The sequence below is a fragment of the Tenrec ecaudatus genome, unplaced genomic scaffold (assembly GCF_050624435.1).
Source record: "Tenrec ecaudatus isolate mTenEca1 unplaced genomic scaffold, mTenEca1.hap1 Scaffold_170, whole genome shotgun sequence".
In the NCBI taxonomy this organism is placed as follows: domain Eukaryota; kingdom Metazoa; phylum Chordata; class Mammalia; order Afrosoricida; family Tenrecidae; genus Tenrec; species Tenrec ecaudatus.
Window position 1 is genome coordinate 125,441 of NW_027458068.1, and position 21,726 is coordinate 147,166.

The 21,726-nt window shown below is 40.4% G+C and overlaps 1 protein-coding gene across 4 annotated transcripts in view; it reads left to right on the forward strand.

Annotated features, from left to right (window-relative positions):
• Window positions 1-485: 485 nt before the first annotated feature.
• The window catches only part of LOC142436136 (histone deacetylase 8-like), an 82,471-nt gene continuing 61,230 nt past the window's right edge, over window positions 486-21,726 (forward strand). For 2 of the 4 annotated variants that reach the window (XM_075540013.1, XM_075540015.1), the window contains exons 1-4: window positions 490-885; window positions 1,371-1,423; window positions 15,587-15,717; window positions 16,652-16,793. In XM_075540013.1, coding sequence (XP_075396128.1) covers window positions 784-885; window positions 1,371-1,423; window positions 15,587-15,717; window positions 16,652-16,793 — 428 coding nt within the window. In that variant the 5' untranslated portion in view covers window positions 490-783. Of the gene's footprint in view, window positions 886-1,370; window positions 1,424-15,586; window positions 15,718-16,651; window positions 16,794-21,726 lie in introns of all 4 variants that reach the window. The other 2 variants (XM_075540014.1, XM_075540016.1) reach the window with 2 other exon arrangements.

Here is a 21,726-nt window from a genome sequence, read left to right on the forward strand (position 1 = left end):
CTATAGGACAGAATAGAACTGCCTCGCAGGGTTTCAAAGGCTAGAACCTTTATGGAAACTGACTGCCACATCCTCTTCTCTAGAAGCAAAGTAAGTAAAGTAGCTGGCGGGTGCAATCTGCCCATCCTTTGGTTAGCAGCTCAGCGCTTAACTACTGTGCTACTAGGATTCCTAATTCCTTGTATGACCTAAATCCTGTCTGTCCCTCTCCCCTCTCCCTCCTCCCCACCGCCCCCACTTTGTCATTGGAAGACACGGCTGATAGAAATAGGTTATGGTAAACTCATGAATAGCTACATCTTTAAGTATTTAAAAGTATGTATTTGCAAGGACTTTATAAAGAGCCGAGGTTATGTGTTTTAGCCCTAAAAATCAAATTGGCGGCAAGCCGCGACTCTTCCTTGCCTCAAACTACTGGAAACTACATCTCCCAGCATGCTCTGCAGGTGGTTTGACCTAATCACAAATAGCCCCGTTGGGCAACAAGGATGGTTGGCTTTGACTGGACTTATTTTTGCTGTAAATTTCTATCCCTTTGGACAACTATTTAGAATTTAAAAAATTTATAGCTACCAAACCTTCTTTTGAACTGGATGGTTTCCACGGAGGCAGGCGCATTGTTTTCTCTCAGTCGATGTGGGGCGGGGAAAGCGTTTCCGGAGAGCTCGGGAATAGGAGGGAATGTTGACCAGAGAGCACCTGCGACTGTTCACAGGAGCAGGAACTCGACTCGAACTGAGTCTGCGAGGAGCCGGATCTTAACGGAAGGATTGCCAGTGGAAGATGGAGGAGTCTGAGGATGGTGGGCAGTCGCTGGCCCCGGTTTACATCTACAGTCCTGAGTATGTCAGGATGTGCGACTCCTTGTCGAAAGTCCCCAAACGGGTGAGAAAGTTGGGGACGAAAAATCGTGGGCTTTTTGGTGGAGGCGGGCGGCAATGGAGGCAGTCGACCGGGCAGAGGGGGTGGGGGTGGGGCGGCTTTTGGAAGCGCCGAGGATTTTAGAGTTTGGGAAGATCTTCGTGACAAATTTGTGAAGTAATATTGGGTGGAGGAAGTGTTCTCCGAGAGCAGCGTTTATCGGCGGGGTGCCAAAGGACAGGTGGGGTGGGGGGCACAAGGGAGAGGTTGGCACAGAGAGGATGGTGTGGCTTTACTTGAGAATCTCCGAAGTCGTATGGAAGAAGTTGGAGGAGAAAAATTAATTAAGGTCTGGTGTTTTCGCTTTAGCCATTTAGGTAATACCTATATTGTCTAAAGTGTAGGTTCAAGAGGATGAGAACATAGGATTGTGCTCAATTACACTTTCAAGAGAAATTAAGCACAGATTATTTTCTGCCTTTTTTTTTGCATGCTGCTTTTTTTTTTAGGCCAGTATGGTACATTCTCTGATTGAAGCATACGCGCTGCATAAGCAAATGAGGTAAGTTATTTTCTTGAGCATAGTCTTTTTTCTCATATGTTTGAAATGAACTTGCTTATCACTAAAGACTCCTAAATGCAATTTTACTTTCCCTCCTTTTTTTAAGCCACTCAGACCAATAGTTAGATCTGAGGGGTAAGGAATCTGGAGTGTTTTTTTGTTTTGTTTTAAGGCTGTGACCCTTTGCTCTTGCTTTTATTTATTTACGTATATATTTATTTTGGCTTATAAGAAGCATGTTATATATAGTTGCTAATAAATGAAATCAATAATAAATATCCCGTTAAACCTTCCATGAATGTGACTTTCTCTTTTTCCCTTCTGTCTGTCCTCCCTTTATAATTTCCTTTCCCTCCTCTCTCCCTGCCCCTGCCCCCACCCCTATTCCTGGGGGAGGCACCGTCTTCGGAGTCTTATCTTTTAGGGTAAAGCTCACTCTTCCTGTAATAATGGTGTCATTAATTTTTTATCTGTTTTAAGAGTGGCTAACTTTGCTAAGCACAATGTTCTCTAGCGTTGCCCTTGGGTGTTCACAGGAGTCGTCTTTTTAAATTGTATGCGTGAAACAGTTTGTTTATTCACACCTCTGTAATTAGTGTTTTGGATTGTTTCCATGCTCTTTGCTATTGTGGAAATTGCTGCAGTAGACATAGTGCGTAGATGTCTGTTTGTGCTTTATTCTTTATTTTTTTACGGTGCATGCCCAGTAGAGAGATTGCAAGATCATCAGGTAATTGCATTTGCATTTGTTTCAGGAAGAACAATGCTCGTTTCCCTGGTGGTTGCATAATTCTACAGTCCCATCAGCAATGTATGAGGGTTCCAATCTCTCTGCATCCCTTCTTTATTATTTTGTGTTTTATTGATTGATAGAAGTGTCGGTGTGAGGTGTTTTCTCATTGTTTTAATCTGTATTTCTCTTATTGCTAATAAACATGAACATTTTTCAGAGGGTTGCTGTCTGCCTCTATGTCATCTTTGGTAAATTGTCAGGGTGGTCAATTTTTGTTTGGGTTATTTGTATTTTTCTTCTTAAGATGTTGTAGTTTTCTGTAAATTTTGGAGATTAGCCCTTTATTTGATGTGTCATTAGTAATTTTTCCCCCCAATACGTGGCTTCTTTTTTTTAACTCTTTCGATGTGCATAAATGTCATTGTTTTAGGAGGCCCCAGCCCTTTATTTTGTCTTCTGTAGTGTGGCTATTTTTCATTACGTTTGGTAGTGTGTTTATGCCTGGCATTAGGGCCCTTAAGCATGTCCCTATTTTTCATTGATGGTTTTTATGGTTGTGTGTTTTATATTTAGGTCTTTGATTCATCTTGAGTTTGTTTTTGTATATAATGTGAGGTGTGAGACCTGTTTCATTTTTTTCCCAAACCATTCTATTAGGAGCTAAGCCAGACATCACACCATTCTGTAGTTCAATCATATCACGCAGTGTTGTAAAATCGCTACCACAATCAGTTTCAAAACATTTTCTTCCTTGAACTCTTTGATATCAGCTCTGCTTTTGGAAGCGGCCATCTAGCTCAGAAGCAACAAAGCACACATGGAAGAATCACACCAGCCTGTGCGATCATGAGGTGTTGAAGGGATCAGGTATAAGGCATCATCAGAACAAAAAAGTGTTACCATAGTGAATGAGGGGAGAGTGCAGAGTGGAGACCCAAACCTCATTTGTCGGCCACTGGAGATCCCTTTGCAGCGGGGTCTAGGGGAGAAGACGAGCCAGTCAAGTTGCAATGTAGCACCGATGAAAAATACAACTTTTCTCTAGTTCCTAAATGCTTCTCCCCTCCCCACCACCCCGCACTATCATGATCCGAATTCTGGCTAGACCAGAGGATGTACACTAGTACAGGTAGGAACTGAAAACACAGGGAATCCAGGGCGGATGATCCCTTCAGGACCAATAGTGTGAGTGGCGATACCGGGAGGGTGGAGGGAGGGTGGGTTGGAAAGGGGGAACCAATTACAAGGGTCTACTTGTGACCTCCTCCCTGGGCAACGAACAACAGAAAAGTGGGTGAAGGGAGACGTTGAACAGGGCAAGATATGACAAAATAATAATTTATAAATTATCAAGGGTTCATGAGGGAAGGGGGAGAATAAAATGAGGAGCTGATGCCAGGGACTTAAGTGGCGAGCAAATGTTTTGAGAATGATGAGGGCAATGAATGTACAAATGTGCTTTACACAATTGATGTTTGTATGGATTGTGATAAAAGTTGTATGAGCCCCTAACAAAACAATTAAAAAAATATGTGCAGTGTGCATAGGAATTTGTTCATAGTTTTTTTTTTTAAAACTATAATCCAGCCCTTCAATGGGTCTGAGGGACAGTGAACTGGCCTCCTGTTTAGAAAGTTTGAGGACCTCTGCCCTAGACACTTATCTTTTAATAGCTGAGCACCATCCGCCTTCTTCACCACATTTGCTTATGCACCCATTTTGTCTTCAGGGATTGTACCAGGAGGGTGGGCATCACAGAATGACAGAACAAAGTGTTCTTGTATTGAGGAAGGGTATGAGCTGAGGCCTGAAGTCCATCCACTACTTCAGTGTATTATTTATAAAAATATGTACATAGGCCAATACTTCTATTTTTATAGATTAATGTATTTACATATGGACACATCTATGCTTATGCCTCTGTCCATAGCTTTTGCTTCCTAGATAATTCTTCTGTTTCTTTTTACCTTCCTTCTACCTCATCATGCTTGTCCTACTTCTGCCTCATAGTACTTCCTCTTAGCTAGATTGCTGCTGCTCTAACACCCCCAGGATCTCTATATCCTCCTGTTGTTGGTTTTAATTCCCTAGTTGTTCCTCTGTCTATGGCGTTGTTTGCTCACACTATCCTTCCCCCGCCCCCTTCCCCTGCCCCCTTCTCCCCCCAGGTCCCTCCGGGACTGTTGGTCCCATTGCTTTCTCCTCAAGCTTTCTCCTCAAGACAGGTCCCATGCCTGTCTTATGTAAGTGGGCATACCAACAATGGCATCGACCAAACAAAAAGATAACAAAAGATTGAAAAAAGAAAAGAAGAAAAACAGGAAAAACATACATACTTCCAGGTCTTTCCACTGACCTTTATGACTCCCCATTGGTCCTGGGGGAATTCCAGGATTTGCCACTCCTAGCCTGAAGTCTATTTTGGTAGCTCATTAGGGGCTTTGCTTCAGTTGCTGATCTGTTGTGTTCCTTTCTTGATTTGCCCCACTGTGGGGGGTTCAGACCGCACTACCTCCTTGCCACATGTCCCCAGTATTGTCCTCTATTGCAGTATGCTCCAGTAAGGGACAACATGTTATGAGCTGTTGTCGGCCCTACAGACATCTCTGTGTTTTAGCAGCTCCATGCAGGAACGTCATCCTCGGGGCTTGGTGTGCCGATAATGGGGTCTAGACCGACTATCCCTTTATCTTTTTCTTTTTCAGTTTGCTTCCATGTGGACGTGATGTGCCGGCCCCTCACCTCACCTGTAGGTTTAGTGTGGTCTGTTGCACATACATTTAGGGAGGGGGTCAGTTTGGCTCTGGTTGGGGCTGGCCCTGTAGCCCAATCTTTTCATGTATTCCTGCTTGCGGTTACATTGCTCTCATGGTTTGGTGTGTTCAGGCATTGTTTGAAGCCATCTATGTATTTGGCAAACATAAAAATTATATGCTTTCCATTAAAGTTATTTACCATTTCCCAAAACCTTTATGACAAACCAGAAAGCATAGCAAAGATGTCCTATTTCTTTACTGTTAAGTTGGGAGATATTTATTAATAGTGACTTTGATTTTTGATATTTATTAAATAAATAGAAAAGTAGTAGAAATTGGAGCTATTGGATCTGGGAACATGGTCCAAGAAACTAAAAAAAAAATCACCTCTGATGATATAGACATTTTTTTCTTGAAGTATGGATCTTATTTTTTTCAATAGTTTTATTGACATATAATTCACATACATTAATATTTATAGTTCACTAATATTAAAGAGTTGTATAATTATTGCTACAATCAGTTCTAGAACTTTGTTTCCTTTTTACACTCATTATTCTCCCCATTTCCCTCCAAACTCCTTTCCTATATCCTCAGTAAGCTATTAATCCCTTAACTCAGTTACTGTTCCCATAGATTTACCTACCCGGGGTTTCATAAACTGGAAATCATGCAAAATAAAAAAGGAGCTACAATAATAACAAAGTAAACTAGTGAAAAACTCCAGTAAAAAAGAAAGGAAGTATTAAAAACTATGACAACTTTCAAATGGGTCAAACAGTAGATCAAATGATGAGGTCTTACATCTTAAGTTTCCAGTGCTCTCTAAGAGCAAGGCTATTCACATCCCTGGACTCTGGTCAGAAGGGCTCACTGGAGACTCACTCCATGTGGGGGCCTTGCAGATGAATTTTGGGATCTCATTGTCATCCATAGCCTTCTGCAAATTGTGTATTCACAATTTAAGCCCTGATAACTTTCACTCCTTTAGATTTGGATTTTCTTGCTTAGTCTTTGAATCACACAGACTGCTGTGCTTCTTCCATGTAGACTTAGTTGATGCCTCACTTAGATGGCTGCTTGATTGAAGACTCCAGATGCTATTCTTTTTTTAAAGCTGGACACCATCTAGTTTCTTCACCACACTTTGCTATAGCAACTATACCTTCTGTGAGGGTGAGCATTCAGCAGGACCTCATTATAAGAACTAATTATCCTTAGATTGGGGGTAGAATTAAGTGTGAGACCAAATGGATTTTATTTTTGAGATTGAACTACAGTAATATACATTTGAGGTTGAATTACAGGATTTCTTCTGGCCTTCTTGATGCTAGTAGTAGGCTATAAACAACAGTATATCCCATGGCTGTCATGTATATTTTAAATTTTAGCTAGCCTGACCTTGTGGGTTTCTCAGAGTGTAAATCTTTTTTTTTCTTTTAAAAAATCATTGTATTGGGGGCTCGTACAACTCATCACAATACATACATGCATCCATTGTGTCAAGCATATATGTACATCTGTTGCCATCCACATTCTCAAAACAGTTGCTTTCTACTTGAGCCCTTGGTATCAGTTCCTCATTTTTCCCCTCTCCTCGCTCCCTCATGAACCCTTGATAAGTTATAAATCATTATTATTTTGTCACATCTTACACCATCTAAAGTCTCCCTTCACCCCTTCTCTACTGGGAGGAGGTTATATGTAGATCCTTGTAATCTGTTCCCCCTTTCTCCCTCACCTTTCCTGTACCCTCTGGGTATCACCACTCTCACCACTGGTCCTGAGGGGTCCATCTGTCCTGGATTCCCTGCATTTCTAGTTCCTATCTGTACCAGTGTACATCCTCCAGTCCAGCTGGATTTGTAAGGTAAAATGGGCATCATGATAATGGGGGGAGGGGGAAAGGAAGCGTACAAGAACTAGAGGAGTATTGAATGTTTCATCATTGCTGCACTGTGCCGTGACTGGCTCATCTCCTCCCCATGGCCCTTCTGCAAGGGGATGTCCAATTTCCCACAAATGGGTTCTGGGTCCCCACTCCGCACTCCCCCTCATTCACAATGCTACGATTATTATTATTATTTTTTTGGTCTTTGATGCCTGATACCTGATCCTTCGATGCCTTGTGATCTCACAAGCTGGTGTGCTTCTTCCATGTGGGCTTCTTTGTTTCTCAGTTAGATGCCCCTTGTTTATCTTCCAGCCTTAGGACCCCAGATTCTATATCTTTTGACAGCCGGGAACTATCAGCTTTCTTCACCACATTTGCTTATGCACCTGCTTTGTCCTCAGCGATCTAGTCGGGACAGGCTGGTGTGCTTCTTCCATGTGAGTTTTGTTGTTTCTCAGCTAGATGGCTGCCTTATTATCGTCAGGCCTTTAAGACCTCAGATGCTATATCTTTTGGTAGCCGGGAACCATCAGTTTTCTTCACCACATTTGCTTGTGCACCTGTTGTCTTCAGTGATTGTGCCAGGAAGGTGAGCATCTCATACTACTGAATTGTTAGAACAAAGTGTTCTTGTGTTGAGGGAGTACATAGGGGCCCACTGTCTATCTTTTTCCTTAATACTAAACCTATAAATTTATGTACATAGATTTATTCCCCCCTCATCGTATATAATTATATTTACATCTGCATATGCCTGTATTTAGATCTCTATAACTACCCTTTGCCTCCTAGTTCTTTCCTCTATTTCTTTGTATGTTCCTAGTGTCCCACTATCATGTTCAGCCTTCATTTGGGTTTCAGGAATTCCTTTTGGTTACATTGTCCGTTATCCAGCCCTGCCAGGCCTCCTACACCCTCCTTGCCACTGATTTTGGATCACTTGTTCCCTTGTCCCTGGGTTTGTTCACACCCACTTCCTTTCCCCCTCCTCCCCCTCTCCCACATCCCCCTGGAACTATCATCCCCTTGTTCTCTCCTCCGGCTTGTATATCCCGCCTATCCCTTTCAGGTAAACATGCAGCGACAATAATATGCACCATCACAAGACCGAGTACAATGAAGCAACAATAGAAAATAAAACAATAGCTACAACAACAACAACAATAACACAAAAACCCCTATAAACAGTTGAGGGTTTATTTGTTGTCCTTCATGAGTGCTTTCCAGTCGAGTCTGGTGCGGTGCCATGCCCTGGCCCCACATCTATCCCTGGGGACTTCATTGCTTTGCTCCCCCTGCTGCTCTGCTGCATGCCACCAGAGGCTGGCTTTGCTGTAGTGACTCAGGGCGGGCACAATTCCCGCCGTGTATCTCTAGTGTCCTCCCCATTGGTGCTATGGGTCAATGAAGATGCTGTGTCCTGTGATGAGGCTGGCCTGGTGGTCGTCTTTTTGCATTGCTGCTCTGAGCAGAAACATTGTCCTCAGGACTTGGTCAGCCAGGATGCGCTTCACTATTTTTTCCCCTGCCCCCCTCATTGGCTCCTGTGTGCTCTAATTAGACAGTTCCCTCTCCTTGAGCTTTAGCTTCAGTGCTGTCCTCTGAAGTTAATTCTTATGAGGGGGAAGGTGCTGTATACTCAGTTGGTAATGGGGCCGGCCCCTCAGGCCTCTCTATCGGTTCCCTGCTTCATGTCAGTGTGTTGTGTTCTTGTTTTGGAGCTCCGGGTTGAAGTCTGGTCCCTCTTTCCCTGTGGAGACACAATCAGCACCCTCCCCCTGTGTGGGTTAGTGCCCTGTTCCCCAGGCTACCCATGTCTTCCCCCCCCCTCCTTTTTAGTGGGTTACCATATGCTATCCATAGCATTACTAATACTACATTTCTGGAAGGCACGTTGTACCATGTCTTCTGGAATGTCTTTCCATGCATCTCAAACCCACTTTGCTATTAACTCTATGGCAGGCTTCATGAGATTTCCTCCTTTTGTTAGTCAGGCTTGACCAGATGACATCCATTCGTACCACTGACCCGTGTATAAGCCGAACATCAGTTTTTCAGCACATTTTTGTGCTGAAAACTTGGCTTACACACGAGTATATACGGTATGTAATCCCTGAGCCAAGATTCTCAAGTTTGTCCCAATGCCCTCATTAATGGCCCTAATAGTTGTACCTCAAGGTCTGTGATCCATCTTGAGTTTATTCTCGTGTATGGAGTGAGGTAAGGGTCTTGCTTCATTTTTCTGGAACTATGTATCAATTTTTCCAGCACCATGGAATGAAGAAGGCATCCACTTTCCATTTGATCTTTTGGGGGCCCCTTAATAAAGATTAGTTGTCCTTATGCTGATGATTTTATTTCTGGGTTTTCAATCCTTTTACATTGGTCTGAATATCTATCATTACACCAATACTATGGTGTTTTGACCACTGTGGCTGTATAGTCTATATTAATGTCGGTTAAAGCAAGCCCTCCCACTTTGTCCTTCTTGAACAGTTCTCTGCTAATTCGAGGTTTCTTCCTTCTCCATATGAAGTTGGTAATCTGTTTTTCCAACTCTTTGAAGAAACATGCTGCAATTTGGATTGGGATAACATTTAACTTATATAGTGCTTTAGGTAGAATTTACATCTTTACAATATTGAGTCTACTGATCCACGAGCATAGGATCTCCTTCCATTTGTTGAGGTCACGCTTATTGTTGAGGTTGGTTTGTTTTAATAGTGTTTTGTAGTTTTTGTCGAACACATCTTTTGTTTTTTGAGTTAGGTATATCCCTAGATATTTCAATGTGTGTTTGGCTATTGTGAAGGGTACCCCTTTTTTTGATCCCCTCTTCTGTGGCCTTGTCCGATGTGGACAGTATTGCAATAAACTTCTGTTTGTTGATCTTGTAACCTGATAGGCATATTCCTCTATTGCTTCCAGTACTCCTCTTGTGGAACTTTTAGGATTTTCCATATATAAAATCATATTATCTGTGAATAACGATGATTTCACTTCTTCCTTCCTCAGACAAATAACTTTGATGTCCTTTCTTTTCCTCCAGTACGATGTTAATGGGGACAAGGAACATCCTTGCCTAGTTCCCTTTTTCAGAAGAATTGATCTTGTCTTTTCTCCATTGACTACCACAGTGGCTGTTGGTTTTTATATATATATAGCTTCTATTATATTGAGGAATTTTCCTTCCATTCCTAGCTTATTGAGTGTCTTAAACATGATTTGGTGTTGGATGTTGGCGAATGCTATTTCTGCATCTATCGATATTATGTGGTTCTTATACTTTTTCATTTCAGTGTGGCTTATAATACTACTAATGGTCTTTCGTATACTGAACCATCCCTGCATCCCTGGTATGAATCCTGCTTGGTCATGGTGAATTATTTGTTGTATATATTTTTGTATTCTCTTGGCGAGTATTTTGTTGAGGATTTTGCATCAATATTCATTAGGGAAATTGGTCTGTAGTTCTCAGTTCTTGTGGGATCCTTGCCCAGTTTAGGTATCAGAGTTATACTAGCTTCATAGAAGAAATTTGGGAGTTTGCCATCTTTTTTTATGTTCTGGAAGAGTTTGTGTAGGATTGGTGTCAGTTCTTCCCTGTATGCTTGATAGAAGTCTCCTGTAAACCCATCTGGTCCAGGTGATTTTTGTTTGGTAATCCCTTGATAACCTTGTCTGTTTCTTCTATTGATAAGGGTCTGTTGAGGTTCTTGACGGCCAGTAGTGATAATCTAGGGAAGAATTGTTTTTCCAAGAATTTGTCCATGTTTTTGAATTCATTGGAGTACAGTCCTTCATAGTACTGTGTAAATATCCTTTGATTTCACTGTGTTCCATTGTAATATCTACTCTTTCACCCCTCATCCTTGCTGTTAAAATGTGTTCCTTTCTTTCTTTGGTCAAATTCGTGAGAGGTTTGTCTATTTGGTATATCCTTTCGAAGAACCAACTTTTAACAGCATTGATTCCCCCCCCCCCATAGTTTTCTTATTTTCTCTCTCCTGAATCTCAGATCTACTTTTTATGATTTATTTTCTTTTGCTATTAGTTGTATTATCTTGTTGACTCTGCTCTATTTGCTGTAAATGTTGTGCCAGTGTATCTGTCATAAGCCTCTCCTCCTTATGTGAGCATGTAACTATGAGACTTTCTCTGATGACTGCCTTTGCTGTGTCCCATAAGTTTTAGTATGTCATGTTTTCATTCTCATTGGTTTCTAGAAATTTCCTAATTTCATCTCTGATCTGAACCAGTGTATACTCCTTTTGCAATAGAGTTATTCATTCTTCAATTTTTTCCCTTGATTTCTTTATCTTCCTTTTGTTGATTTCCAATATTATCACACAGTGGTCAGAGAGAGAGGTCTGTGTGGTATCCATGTGCTTAAATTTATGTAGATTCGACTTACGCCCTAGCATGTGGTCCCTCTTGAATATATGCCATGTGGGCTTGAAAAGAATGTGATTGTTTTTGTATTTGGGTGGAGAGCTCTGTAAATATCTATCAGGTCAAATTGTCTTATTTTAGTGTTTAGATCTTTAGCCTCCTTGTTGAGCTTCTTTCCCAGTGATCTTTCTCAGAGAGCAGTGTATTGAAGTCACCTACCATAATTGTTGAGGCTGTAATTTCTTTTTTCATCTTTTGGAGCGTTTGATTGAAATATTCTGCTGAACACTTGTTTGGTGAGTAAATGTTTAGAATGCATAGTAGTTCTTTGTGTACTGTTACCTTGAGCATTATATAGTGTCCCTTGTCCTTTGAGGTCAATTTTATGTGAGATTAGAATCGCAACCCCTGCTTTTTTGAATTGTTGTTTGCGTGGTATGTTTTTCTCTAGCCTTTGATTCCCAGCCTATTTTTGTCTGTAATCTTGAGATGTGACTCCTGTAGGCAGCAGATGGAGGGATTGTGTTTTCTAAGCCAGTCTGTTAGTCTCTATCTCTTAAAGCCCGAGTTCAATCCATTGATATTCAGGGTTATTACATCTATTTGTGGACTCTGTAATATCATTTTATCCCTCTTATGTTGGGTGTTTTCTTACCTCCATTTCTTTTCCATGGGTTGTGCATATGTGTGTTAGTGGTTCATTTTTGCCTTCTTTCCATTGTTGAACCTGTGTTATCTAGGGAGCTGTTTTCCGTTTGGTGGTCTCTGGTTGGAGTTCTTCTGTGGGATGGTCTCTTGCATGTGCTTGGTGAGCGTTGTTCTTCTGCCCATACTGGGTTGGCGAGGATCTTTTGTAGTGCTGGGTTCCTTTTAGCATATTCTTTGAGACTTTCCTTGTCCAGGAAGACTCTCACTTCTCCATCAATTTTGATAGCTAATTTGGCAAGATAGAGTATTCTTGGGTTTGCGGTATTTTCCTGCAATTTTCTGAATATGCTGCTCCATTGTCTGCTCTTTTTATAGTGTCTGCTGATAGATCTGAGCATATTCTTATCTGCTTGCCTTTATATATGGTTGCCAGTTTTTCCCTAGCTGCTCTTAAAATTTTCCCCTTTTCCTCATAGTTAGTTTAACAACTTTATGTCGTGGTGCCTTCTTATTGGGATTCTGTCTAGCTGGTATTCTTTCGGCCACCTGGATAGTTGCCTGGTTTTCATTCTTTAAGCTAGGGAAAATTTCCTCCAAGCATTCCATCACTATTTTGGATGTTGGCTTCATTGATGTGCATTCCTCCGGCAAGCCAATAGTTCTGATGTTGTTCCTTCTCATAGCGTCAGACATAGCTCTGAGGTTTTCTTCAGCTTCTCTGATGGGCTTGTGAGACTTTTTCTCATGTTTATTAAATTCTTCTTGAGAATCCTCTAGGTCACTGGTGAGGTTCTCTGCCTCCTCCATATCTGGGCGAAGTCCGTGAGTTTGCTGTTAGTTTTTGTTATCTCGCCCTTTAACTCCTGTATTTCCCTTTGGTGCATGGCCTTTATTTTCTCTATCATTTTCTCCTTTTTCTATAATGCTTCCCTCATGTCCTGTATAGCTCCAAGCAGCATCCTGAAGATTTCTTTCTGTGGTAGGTCCAGGTGGTCTTCTGGCATTGGATTTTGTTTCTCTTTTCTTGTTGAAACTGTTGTAGCAGCTTGCTGGTGTTTGGTCGATTTATTGGAACTAGGTACCATTTTCCCAGGTGTCTCAGAGCCCTGGGCTCTCTCTTTGGGAGGTTGGTACTGGTGTTTCAGCAGGCTGCTTTTAGCCAACTTCCTTGTAAGGTTGTGTTTCACCTTTGTCCTGCTGGGGTTTCCCTCTCCCCTTGAACTACGGTTTGTGCTCCAGCCACCTTCAGGTCTCCTTAGGGGCTGTTGTTTGCAGCTATGCACACTGCGGTCTGATAAAAAGTGTTGACTCAAGTGAAGGGGAACATATTTTGGGGATGGGTTGGGGATTGGGTGATCTACTTCTGGCTAGGAGTACTTCCCACAGGTAGGCGGGTGGGAGGGGGGGCCGCTACTGGTGTGCTGATCCATTGCTTGGAGCACAGAGGGTGGGGTGGATTGAGCAGGGAGAAGGGAGAATGCAGTAGGCAAGTCCCAAAGGCCTGGGTCCCTATGCTACAACTGCAGAAAATGCTGCCAGACTTGTGTCCGCTCCCTGGCATGCCTGAAACGGTGTGGTAGGATGGGAACCTCTGTGTGTGCGTGTGCATTGCATGTATGTATGGTGGGGGGAAGAAAGCCAGGGAGGGAGCTGGATGGCCGATTTGTGAGGAGCGCAGAGATGGGGTGGGCACCTTTGGGTTGAGACCTCTGGGAGTGGAGGCAGTTTGATTGGCGGTTTGTGGGAGCACAAAGGCATGGCAGCATCATCTGCCATCTACCTGATTATGCTGTGGCGCCAGGGCACGAGCCTCCCAGGAGGAGGCGGGGATCGTCTGGCTGGCTGGTCAGCAAGGGGTGCCCAGATGGGGCATGAATCTCTGCAGGGGGGCGATATACCGGCTGGAGCACCCACATGGGACCCCGGGCATCATGGGCAGAGTAGGGGGTACTAGCTGGTGATTCTGCACAGAGCGCCGAGGCAGGGCAGCTGCCTCCGCAATGCTCCTGGCTGCCCTGTGGTGCCAGCAGAGTGGGCACTCTGAGCATCACGCAAGAGACCACGGGTGTCCGCTTCTGCTTCAGAGAAGTACTCTGAGTTGTCTTGGGAATCGACAGACAGACTTGATACCCCTACTAGGCCCCTAAATTTCGCCACTCACTGAGTTCTGGATGTGAGCTACCTGTATGGCAGCCGTCTTCCCCCGACTCTCTGTGAGTGTAAATCTTGAAGGGAGTAGAAAGCCTCATCTTTCTCCTGGTGGTTTTTCATTGCCAACCTTTCACTTAGCAACTTAGTATGTAACCCACTATGCCACCATGACTCTGGACCTAAATGGCAAGGGCTAGAGAACGTAATGACAGTAGTGAGGCCAGGAAGAGGAAATGTGGGACAGACAGGGGTAAAAAAATCCAAACTGCTGTAATAGAATTGATTCAGACTCTTAGTGATCCTGTAGGACAGAGTAGAACATCTATTTGGGATTTCTGAGATTTGGGGTATGAACTTGTTATCAGTTCAGTGCATAACCCACTATACAACCAGGGCTCCTAGTGGTAGGGAGTGGTAAATTTTGTTGTTAGGTGAACTCCCTTTATTCTCTCACTTAATCCTGTTTATTACTGCTTGTGAGTTTAACGGATTCTGAGTGAAGCCTGGTTATAATCTTTCTGTTCCTTCTCTTGGAAACAGACGTGAGAGAACAAGTAAAGGGACTTTTACATTTTATTTTGCCTATCTTTTATCCCTTAATATTAATAATGATAGGGATACATAAAGCATATTCATATGTTGTTGTATAATCTCCATATGCATCTCATAATGTATCCCCATTTTACAGATGAGTTAATTTGAGCTGCAGAGTGGTCAAATAGCTCACCTAAGGTTATTGAGCTAGTAAATATAGAGCTGGAACAAGAACCGAAGTGAAAAAATTATCAGAAAGCATTATAATGGCCACTTAGGAATGAAAGTATTTCAAATGAAAATGAAAGCATTTCCGCCTATGGGTTTGCCATTAAAGCTGTAACTTTCAGGATAGGGCAAGATATGACAAAATAAGGAGGTATAAATTACCAAGGGCATATGAGGGAGGGGGGAATAGGGAGGGAGGGGGGAAAAAAAGAGGACCTGATGCAAGGGGCTTAAGTGGAGAGCAAATGCCTTGAGAATGATTGGGGCAGGGAATGTATGGATGTGCTTTATACAATTGATGTATGTATATGTATGGATTGTGGTAAGAGTTGTTTGAGTCCCTAATAAAATGTAAAAGAAGAAAAGAGAAAAAAATGATTAGGGCAAAGACTGTACAGATGTGCTTTATACAATTGATGTATGTATATGTATGAACTGTGAAAAGAATTGTATCAGCCCCAATAAATTGTTAAAATAAATAAATAAATTAATTAATTAAAAAAAGCTGTAACTTGTGGAGCACAAGTTTTCTGATGCATATTTAAAATTTTTATTTTAAGTATGAATATTCTTTCGTTTTTACCTACCTATGAACTCAAAAGGAAAACCAATCCCCTTATTGTTCACATTGTGAGTACATTAACATGATGTGAGGAAGTATAGATTATATAGTGCGATAGAAAAACACATTGTGCGTATCACTTCAGCTTACTGAAATCAGAATCTGAGAGTTGTATTTTCTGCTCAGATTGCTGACTCCTTTACAACTTTTAACATAATCTGGGTCTGCCTCATTCACATTCCTTTGTTTTCTCTGTTGTTGTTAGGATTGTTAAGCCCAAAGTGGTGTCCATGGAGGAGATGGCCTCCTTTCATACAGATGCCTATCTGCAGCATCTCCAGATGGTCAGCCAAGATGGTGATGATGACCACCCCGACTCCATAGAATATGGGCTAGGTAAGGTTCTAATGAGACAATGACTAACAAGACAATGATGAGAGGTAGAACACTTTCATCTATAGATTGTAACTAGTTAATTATTTATAATTTGTATTGTGATTTTTAATAAATCTCCAGTTAAATAATGTGTTAATCATTAATCTCTTGGTTTAGCTACGTAACATCATTTGAGAAAACGGTATGGGTTTTGTGAAACTGAGTGATGGATTAGATGGGGGAAAGTCTTTCAATGGTTTAGGCCCTGATAAACCATAAAAAAAAAAATGAAACCCAAACTATACTGCCATTGAGTTCATTCTGATTCATAGCAACCCTATAGGACATAATAGAACTTCCCCTTTACGTTTCTGAAACTAAATCTCCATGGGAGTAGAAAGCCTCATCTTTTTCTTGTGGAGCCTCTGGTGGTTTCAAACTGCTGACCTTACTATTATGTTAGCAGCTCCAAACATAACCACCAGGACCCCTGTTAGGCTCTAATTGTGGTGTCTATATCTAGTCTGATTGTGTATGTGCTGACTTGGATGTCCTTGAATACAGGTTTATGGCCTAGCTAAATTTTCTACTGTATCCTTTATTAAACAACTACATTTTAAAAACTAAATGGCTATCACCATGGTTTAGTAGAAAGCACACTGGACTGAGAATCAAGAAACCTCAGTTGCAGACCTGACTCTCTGCTATGTAAGCAAGAGATACCATTTCTCAGGCCTCAATTTCTTCACCTATTGGTTATGACTAGTTAACGTGTAAGGTTTTTTTTCTCTCAAGCTCTAATATTTTAAAAATCCTTTTCCTATTATTAGAATGTTTCTGTCTCAGTTGCAGCTCATGCCAGCGCAGTCACTTTTCGGTAAATTGTCTCATCTCAAACACATTTTCCTTGTTGTAAAATTCATTTCTTACAAAGTAATCTGATTCTTGCCCTAAGGTTATGACTGCCCAGCCACTGAAGGGATATTTGACTGTGCAGCAGCTGTAGGAGGAGCTACAATCACAGCTGCCCAATGCCTGATTGATGGAAAGAGCAAAATAGCAATTAACTGGTCTGGAGGGTGGCATCATGCAAAGAAGTAAGAAAATTGCTTTCCTACTTTCTGACTGTACCTGAATCAATTTTCCTGTTATGTACAAGGGGGTACTCTCCCCCCAAAATGAAAACTTTTTACAAGCTATGTATTTAAATTTTTTACAAAACAACCTTATCACCTTCAAACTACCCTCCATTATACTTAATACATTTGTCAAATCTGCAATTCCATTCTTGGAAATATTTTTCAAACTCGTGTTTGGATGGCTGACTGTACCTCCCTTGTTTTTTTCTTCACTTTTTCTAACTTCATCAAATTGCTGTCCTTTCATGTCCCTCTTTATTCTTGGAAACAAAAAGAAGTCACATGGAGCAAGGCCACGTGAGAGTAAGGTGCGTGGGGCAAGAGAGGCATGCTAGTTTTTTTTTTTTTTTGACAAAAACTGGCCTATTGAGATGGCTGCATGAGCAGGTGCATTGTCGTGGTGGCAAAACCAGTCCCCTGTCTGCCACAAATCAGGCCTTTTTTTGGTCGCACACTGTTCTGCAATGTGAAAACTTGATTAACCTGGTGGAACAAACTCCCAAGTGCACTATGAGTTGACAGACACCCAGAACAAAGTTTGTCATCAATCAACATTGCACCTTTTTTTAAACGAGAAAACTACTCATCTTGAGTTTTTCCCACAGCACTCCTTTTGTTAGCTGTGTTCAACATCACAACAGTTTTTGCAGCAATTTTCCTGAGCAGAAAGCAAAATTTCACAGCTGTACACTGTTCTCTTAAATCGGCCATCCCCCCAAAATGAAAGATTCAAGCAAAACTGCTTTCACACACAAAAAATTCACTGTGACTAGAGAACGTTCCCAGGCAATGCCACTGGGTGTATTAAGTGCGAGTTGCTCCATGCTCACCTGGCGGGGGGTGGAGGGATGAGCACTATGAAAAAATGAGTACTACAAAAGCTCTTGGTTTTGGGGGGTACCTCCTCGTAAAAGCTTATGCTTATTTTATTGACATCTGCTGAGAGATTTGTATGTATTAGGCATCCTGAAGAGATACAAATGGAAATAGAAGGTGACTAATAACAGCATAGTAGAAAGAATACTATACTATTGAAAGTCAAGATAACCGGGTTCTAAGCCTAGTTTTACTCATAACAAGGTAACTTACTTTGTAGGCCTCAATTTTTCATCAGTGAAATGGGCAGTGTGAAGGATAACTGCACAATCTCTAAACTCCTCTTCACCTTTCTGAAAATTTCCTGGGGATATTTCACTTGAGGAACATTAGCAAGATAAGAATAAGTAGGGAACAACATCAATAATGGTATCAGTTGAATACCTGTGTGAACTGAAGAGATTTAGCAGTAGAAAAAAGTCTTATAAGTACTAGTTTTGAGATCGTTCATGAAAGAAGTTGCAAACATTTTCAAATAGAGAATTGATGAGAATAGTTCGAAATTGGAAGACTGAAGAATCAAGAAGCAAACGTACGCTTCCATCTCTAAAGAAAGTAGTAACCTAGAAATGAGCAATTCTCTAAGGAGAAAGCTATTCTTAGGTATTGCTTGGGATTAGAGGAAAAAGTCTTCATAGAGGTTTATATTAACATTTCAAGCAGTAATACTCTTGAGAAGGCCTTTTTAGTACTCAGCATCTTTTCTGATATGTCTGTAGTATTTAACGAATGTTGGAAGAAAAGGATTTTAAAAACAATTTATCAGTGTGCTGTCTGAATGAAATGATTCCAGACAAACTGAAACCCTTGATAATGTTCTTTTCTCCTTTTATCCTACTGTTGTTTATATGTCCAGTTCTGAGGATTTTGGTTTTCTTAAAATTGAATTGTAATCCGTACTTAAGTTCTTCTTTTTTAAAAAAATCATTTTATTGGGGGCTCATACAATTCTTTTTTTAAAAAACAATTTATTAGGGACTCATACAACTCTTATCACATCAATTGTATAAAGCACATCTGTACATTCTTTGCCCTAATCATTTTGATCTTAATCAGCAAGTGCTTTAAGTCCTCCTCATTTTCAGCAAGCCAGATTGTGTCATCTGCATACTGCAGGTTGTTGATAAATCTTCCTCGACTCCTGCTGCTGTGTACTTCTTCATATAGACCAGCTTCTCAAATTATTTGATCAGCTTACAGATTGAATAAGAATTGTGAAAGTATACTACCCTGACAGACCTCTTCTGATTTTAAACCTCTCAGTTCTTTTCAAACGACTTACCTTTTGGGATTCACATTCTTCTGAATATTAACCATAGTTTGTTAGGGTTCACATAGGTGAATGCCTTTGCATATTCAATAAAACACAAGAAACACTTTTCTTGTGGTCTCTGCTTTTAGCCTTGATCCATCTGACATCAGCAGTGATACTTCTTATGCCATGTCCTTCTGAATTTGGCTTGAATTTCTGGCAGTGTCCTATCGATGTACTATCAATGCAGCTGTTTTTGAATTATCAACATTTTACTTGCATGTGACATTAATATTGTTTGAAATTTTCTGTATGATTTCAAAAAGCAGCTCGAGAACCCAGGCATCAATGCAAAGAAGTAAGGAAACTGTGACTCTGTGGGGTCGCTGTTCTTCAAAATGGGCACAACACAAATACTGTAGTCAGTTGGCCAGGTAGCTATCTTTGAGTTTTCTTCAGTGCTTCATCACCTTGTTGAGACATTTCAATTTTTATTTTGTCAGTTACTATTCTGTCAAATACTGGAGCCTTGCTTTTTGGTAACACCCTCAGTACAGCTTGGACCATCAGTACCGTAGGTTCTTGATCATAGGTTACTACCTGATATGATTGAATGTCAACCAAATCTTTTTGGTACAGTGACTGTGTAATCCCTCCATCGTCTTTTGTTGTTTCCTGCATTATTCAATATTTTGTTCATGGAATCCTTCAATATTATAACTTGAGGCTTAAATGTTGTTTTCAGTTCTTTCAACTTCATATATGTTGAGTGTATTCTTTTTTGGTTTTCTAAATTCAAGTCTTTGCACATTTTTTCATAGTAATTTGTCTTCTCGGGCTGCCTTTTGAAATTTTCTGTTCATCTCTTTTACTTCATCTTTTCTTCCATGGGCTGTAGCTATTCTGTGTTCAAGAGAAAGTTTGAGTCTCTTTTGACATTCATTTTGACTTTTTCTTTCTTGTGTTTTTAATGACCTTTTGTGGTCTTCATAAATGATGTTCTTGATGTCCTACCACAGCTCATCAGACCTTCTGTCACTAGTGTTCAGTGCAGCAAATCTATTCTTCAGATGTTGAAATTCAGCTGAGATATATTCAAGGTTGTATTTTGACTCTCATGGACTTGTTTTAATTTTCTTCACCTTCAACCTGAATTTACAAATGAGCAATTTGTTTCAATTGGTTCCACAACTGGCCTCCTTTTGATAGCTGATAATGAGCTTTCTTCATACTTTTTTCCCACAGATGTAGTCAGTTTGATTCCTTTGTATTCTGTTGCTGAACTGTATACATACAGTTGCTGTTTAAGTTGTTGAAAAAGGGTATTTGCAATGAAGAAGCCATTGGCCTTATAAAATTCTATCATATGATTTCCAGCGTTATTTCTATCCTATGGCCATGTTTTATAACTACTGTTCCTTCTTCATTGTTTAAACTTCTGCATTCCAATCACCTATCATTTGCAATCTATTTTCATTGCATGGTTGATCAATTTCAGGCTGAAGAATTTAGTAGAATCCCCCAGTTTCATCAACACTATCTGTAGTTGTTGGTGTGTAAATTTTAATATTATTTGTATTGACTAGATTTCCTTGTAGGCATATAGATATTATCCTATGACATCAGCATTATGCTTTAAGATAGATCCTGCAATTTCCTCTTTGATGAAGATTATGATACTATTCTTTTTGCCCTTATTATTCCTGGTACAGTAAATTATGTGATTGTCAATCTCAAAATGGCCAATACCAGTACATTTCAGCTCACTAATGCTTAGGATATCAATTTTTTAGGATATCAATCTTTATGCATTCCATTTTCACTTTTGACATCTTATAGCTTTCCTAGATTCATACTTCATATATTCCAAGTTCTGATTATTAATAGCTATTTTCAGCTGTTTCTTTTGATTTTGAGCCATGCCTCAGCACATAAAGGTCCTGAAAGCTTTACTTCATCATCCACATCATTATGGTGGATTCTGTTTTGAGGAGGCAATACTTCAGTTGCATTTTAAGTGCCTTCCAACTAGAGGGGGTCATTTTCCATCACTATAAGCCACTGCTGTTCATAAGGTTTTCTGTAGCTAGCCCTCAGAATTGAACAGCCTCTTCCATTTTTGTGGTCTGTTCTTAGTCTGGAAGCTCTGCTGAAACATATTCATCTTGAGTGACCCTGTTGATATTTGAAATACCAGTGATGTGGTGCGTTTCAATTTGTGTTGTAAGAGTTTCAATTTCCACATATCCTTGCCAACATTTCATATTTTCTGTTTGATTTTGTTTTTATCTCACCATAGTTATCCCAATGGGAGTGAAAACACATCTCATGTAGTTTATATTTGCACCTCTCTGGTGGCTAATAATATTAAACATCTTTTCATGTGTGTGTTGGTCATTGGAATATCCTTTTTGGTAAAGTGTTTATTCAAGTCATTTACCTATTTTATTTGTTTTCCTGTTAAGTTGTTTAAGTTTTACATATATATATGTTATTAGATTCTTAGTGGATATATAGTTCCCCCAAATATTCTACCAGTTAGTAGCTTGTCTTTTCATATTTTTGGTAACAGTTTTTTGGTGGATAAAATTTTGAAATTTTTATGATATCACATTCATTTATTTTTTGCCTTTTGCTATTTGTACATTTGTTATTTTATTAGTGAGTCTACTTTAAAAAAATAAGCCTGATGTGGTTGTTTCTGAATTTTTCTAAGAATTTATGGTTTTAGAATGCACAGTTAGGTCCTTACTGCATTGTAAA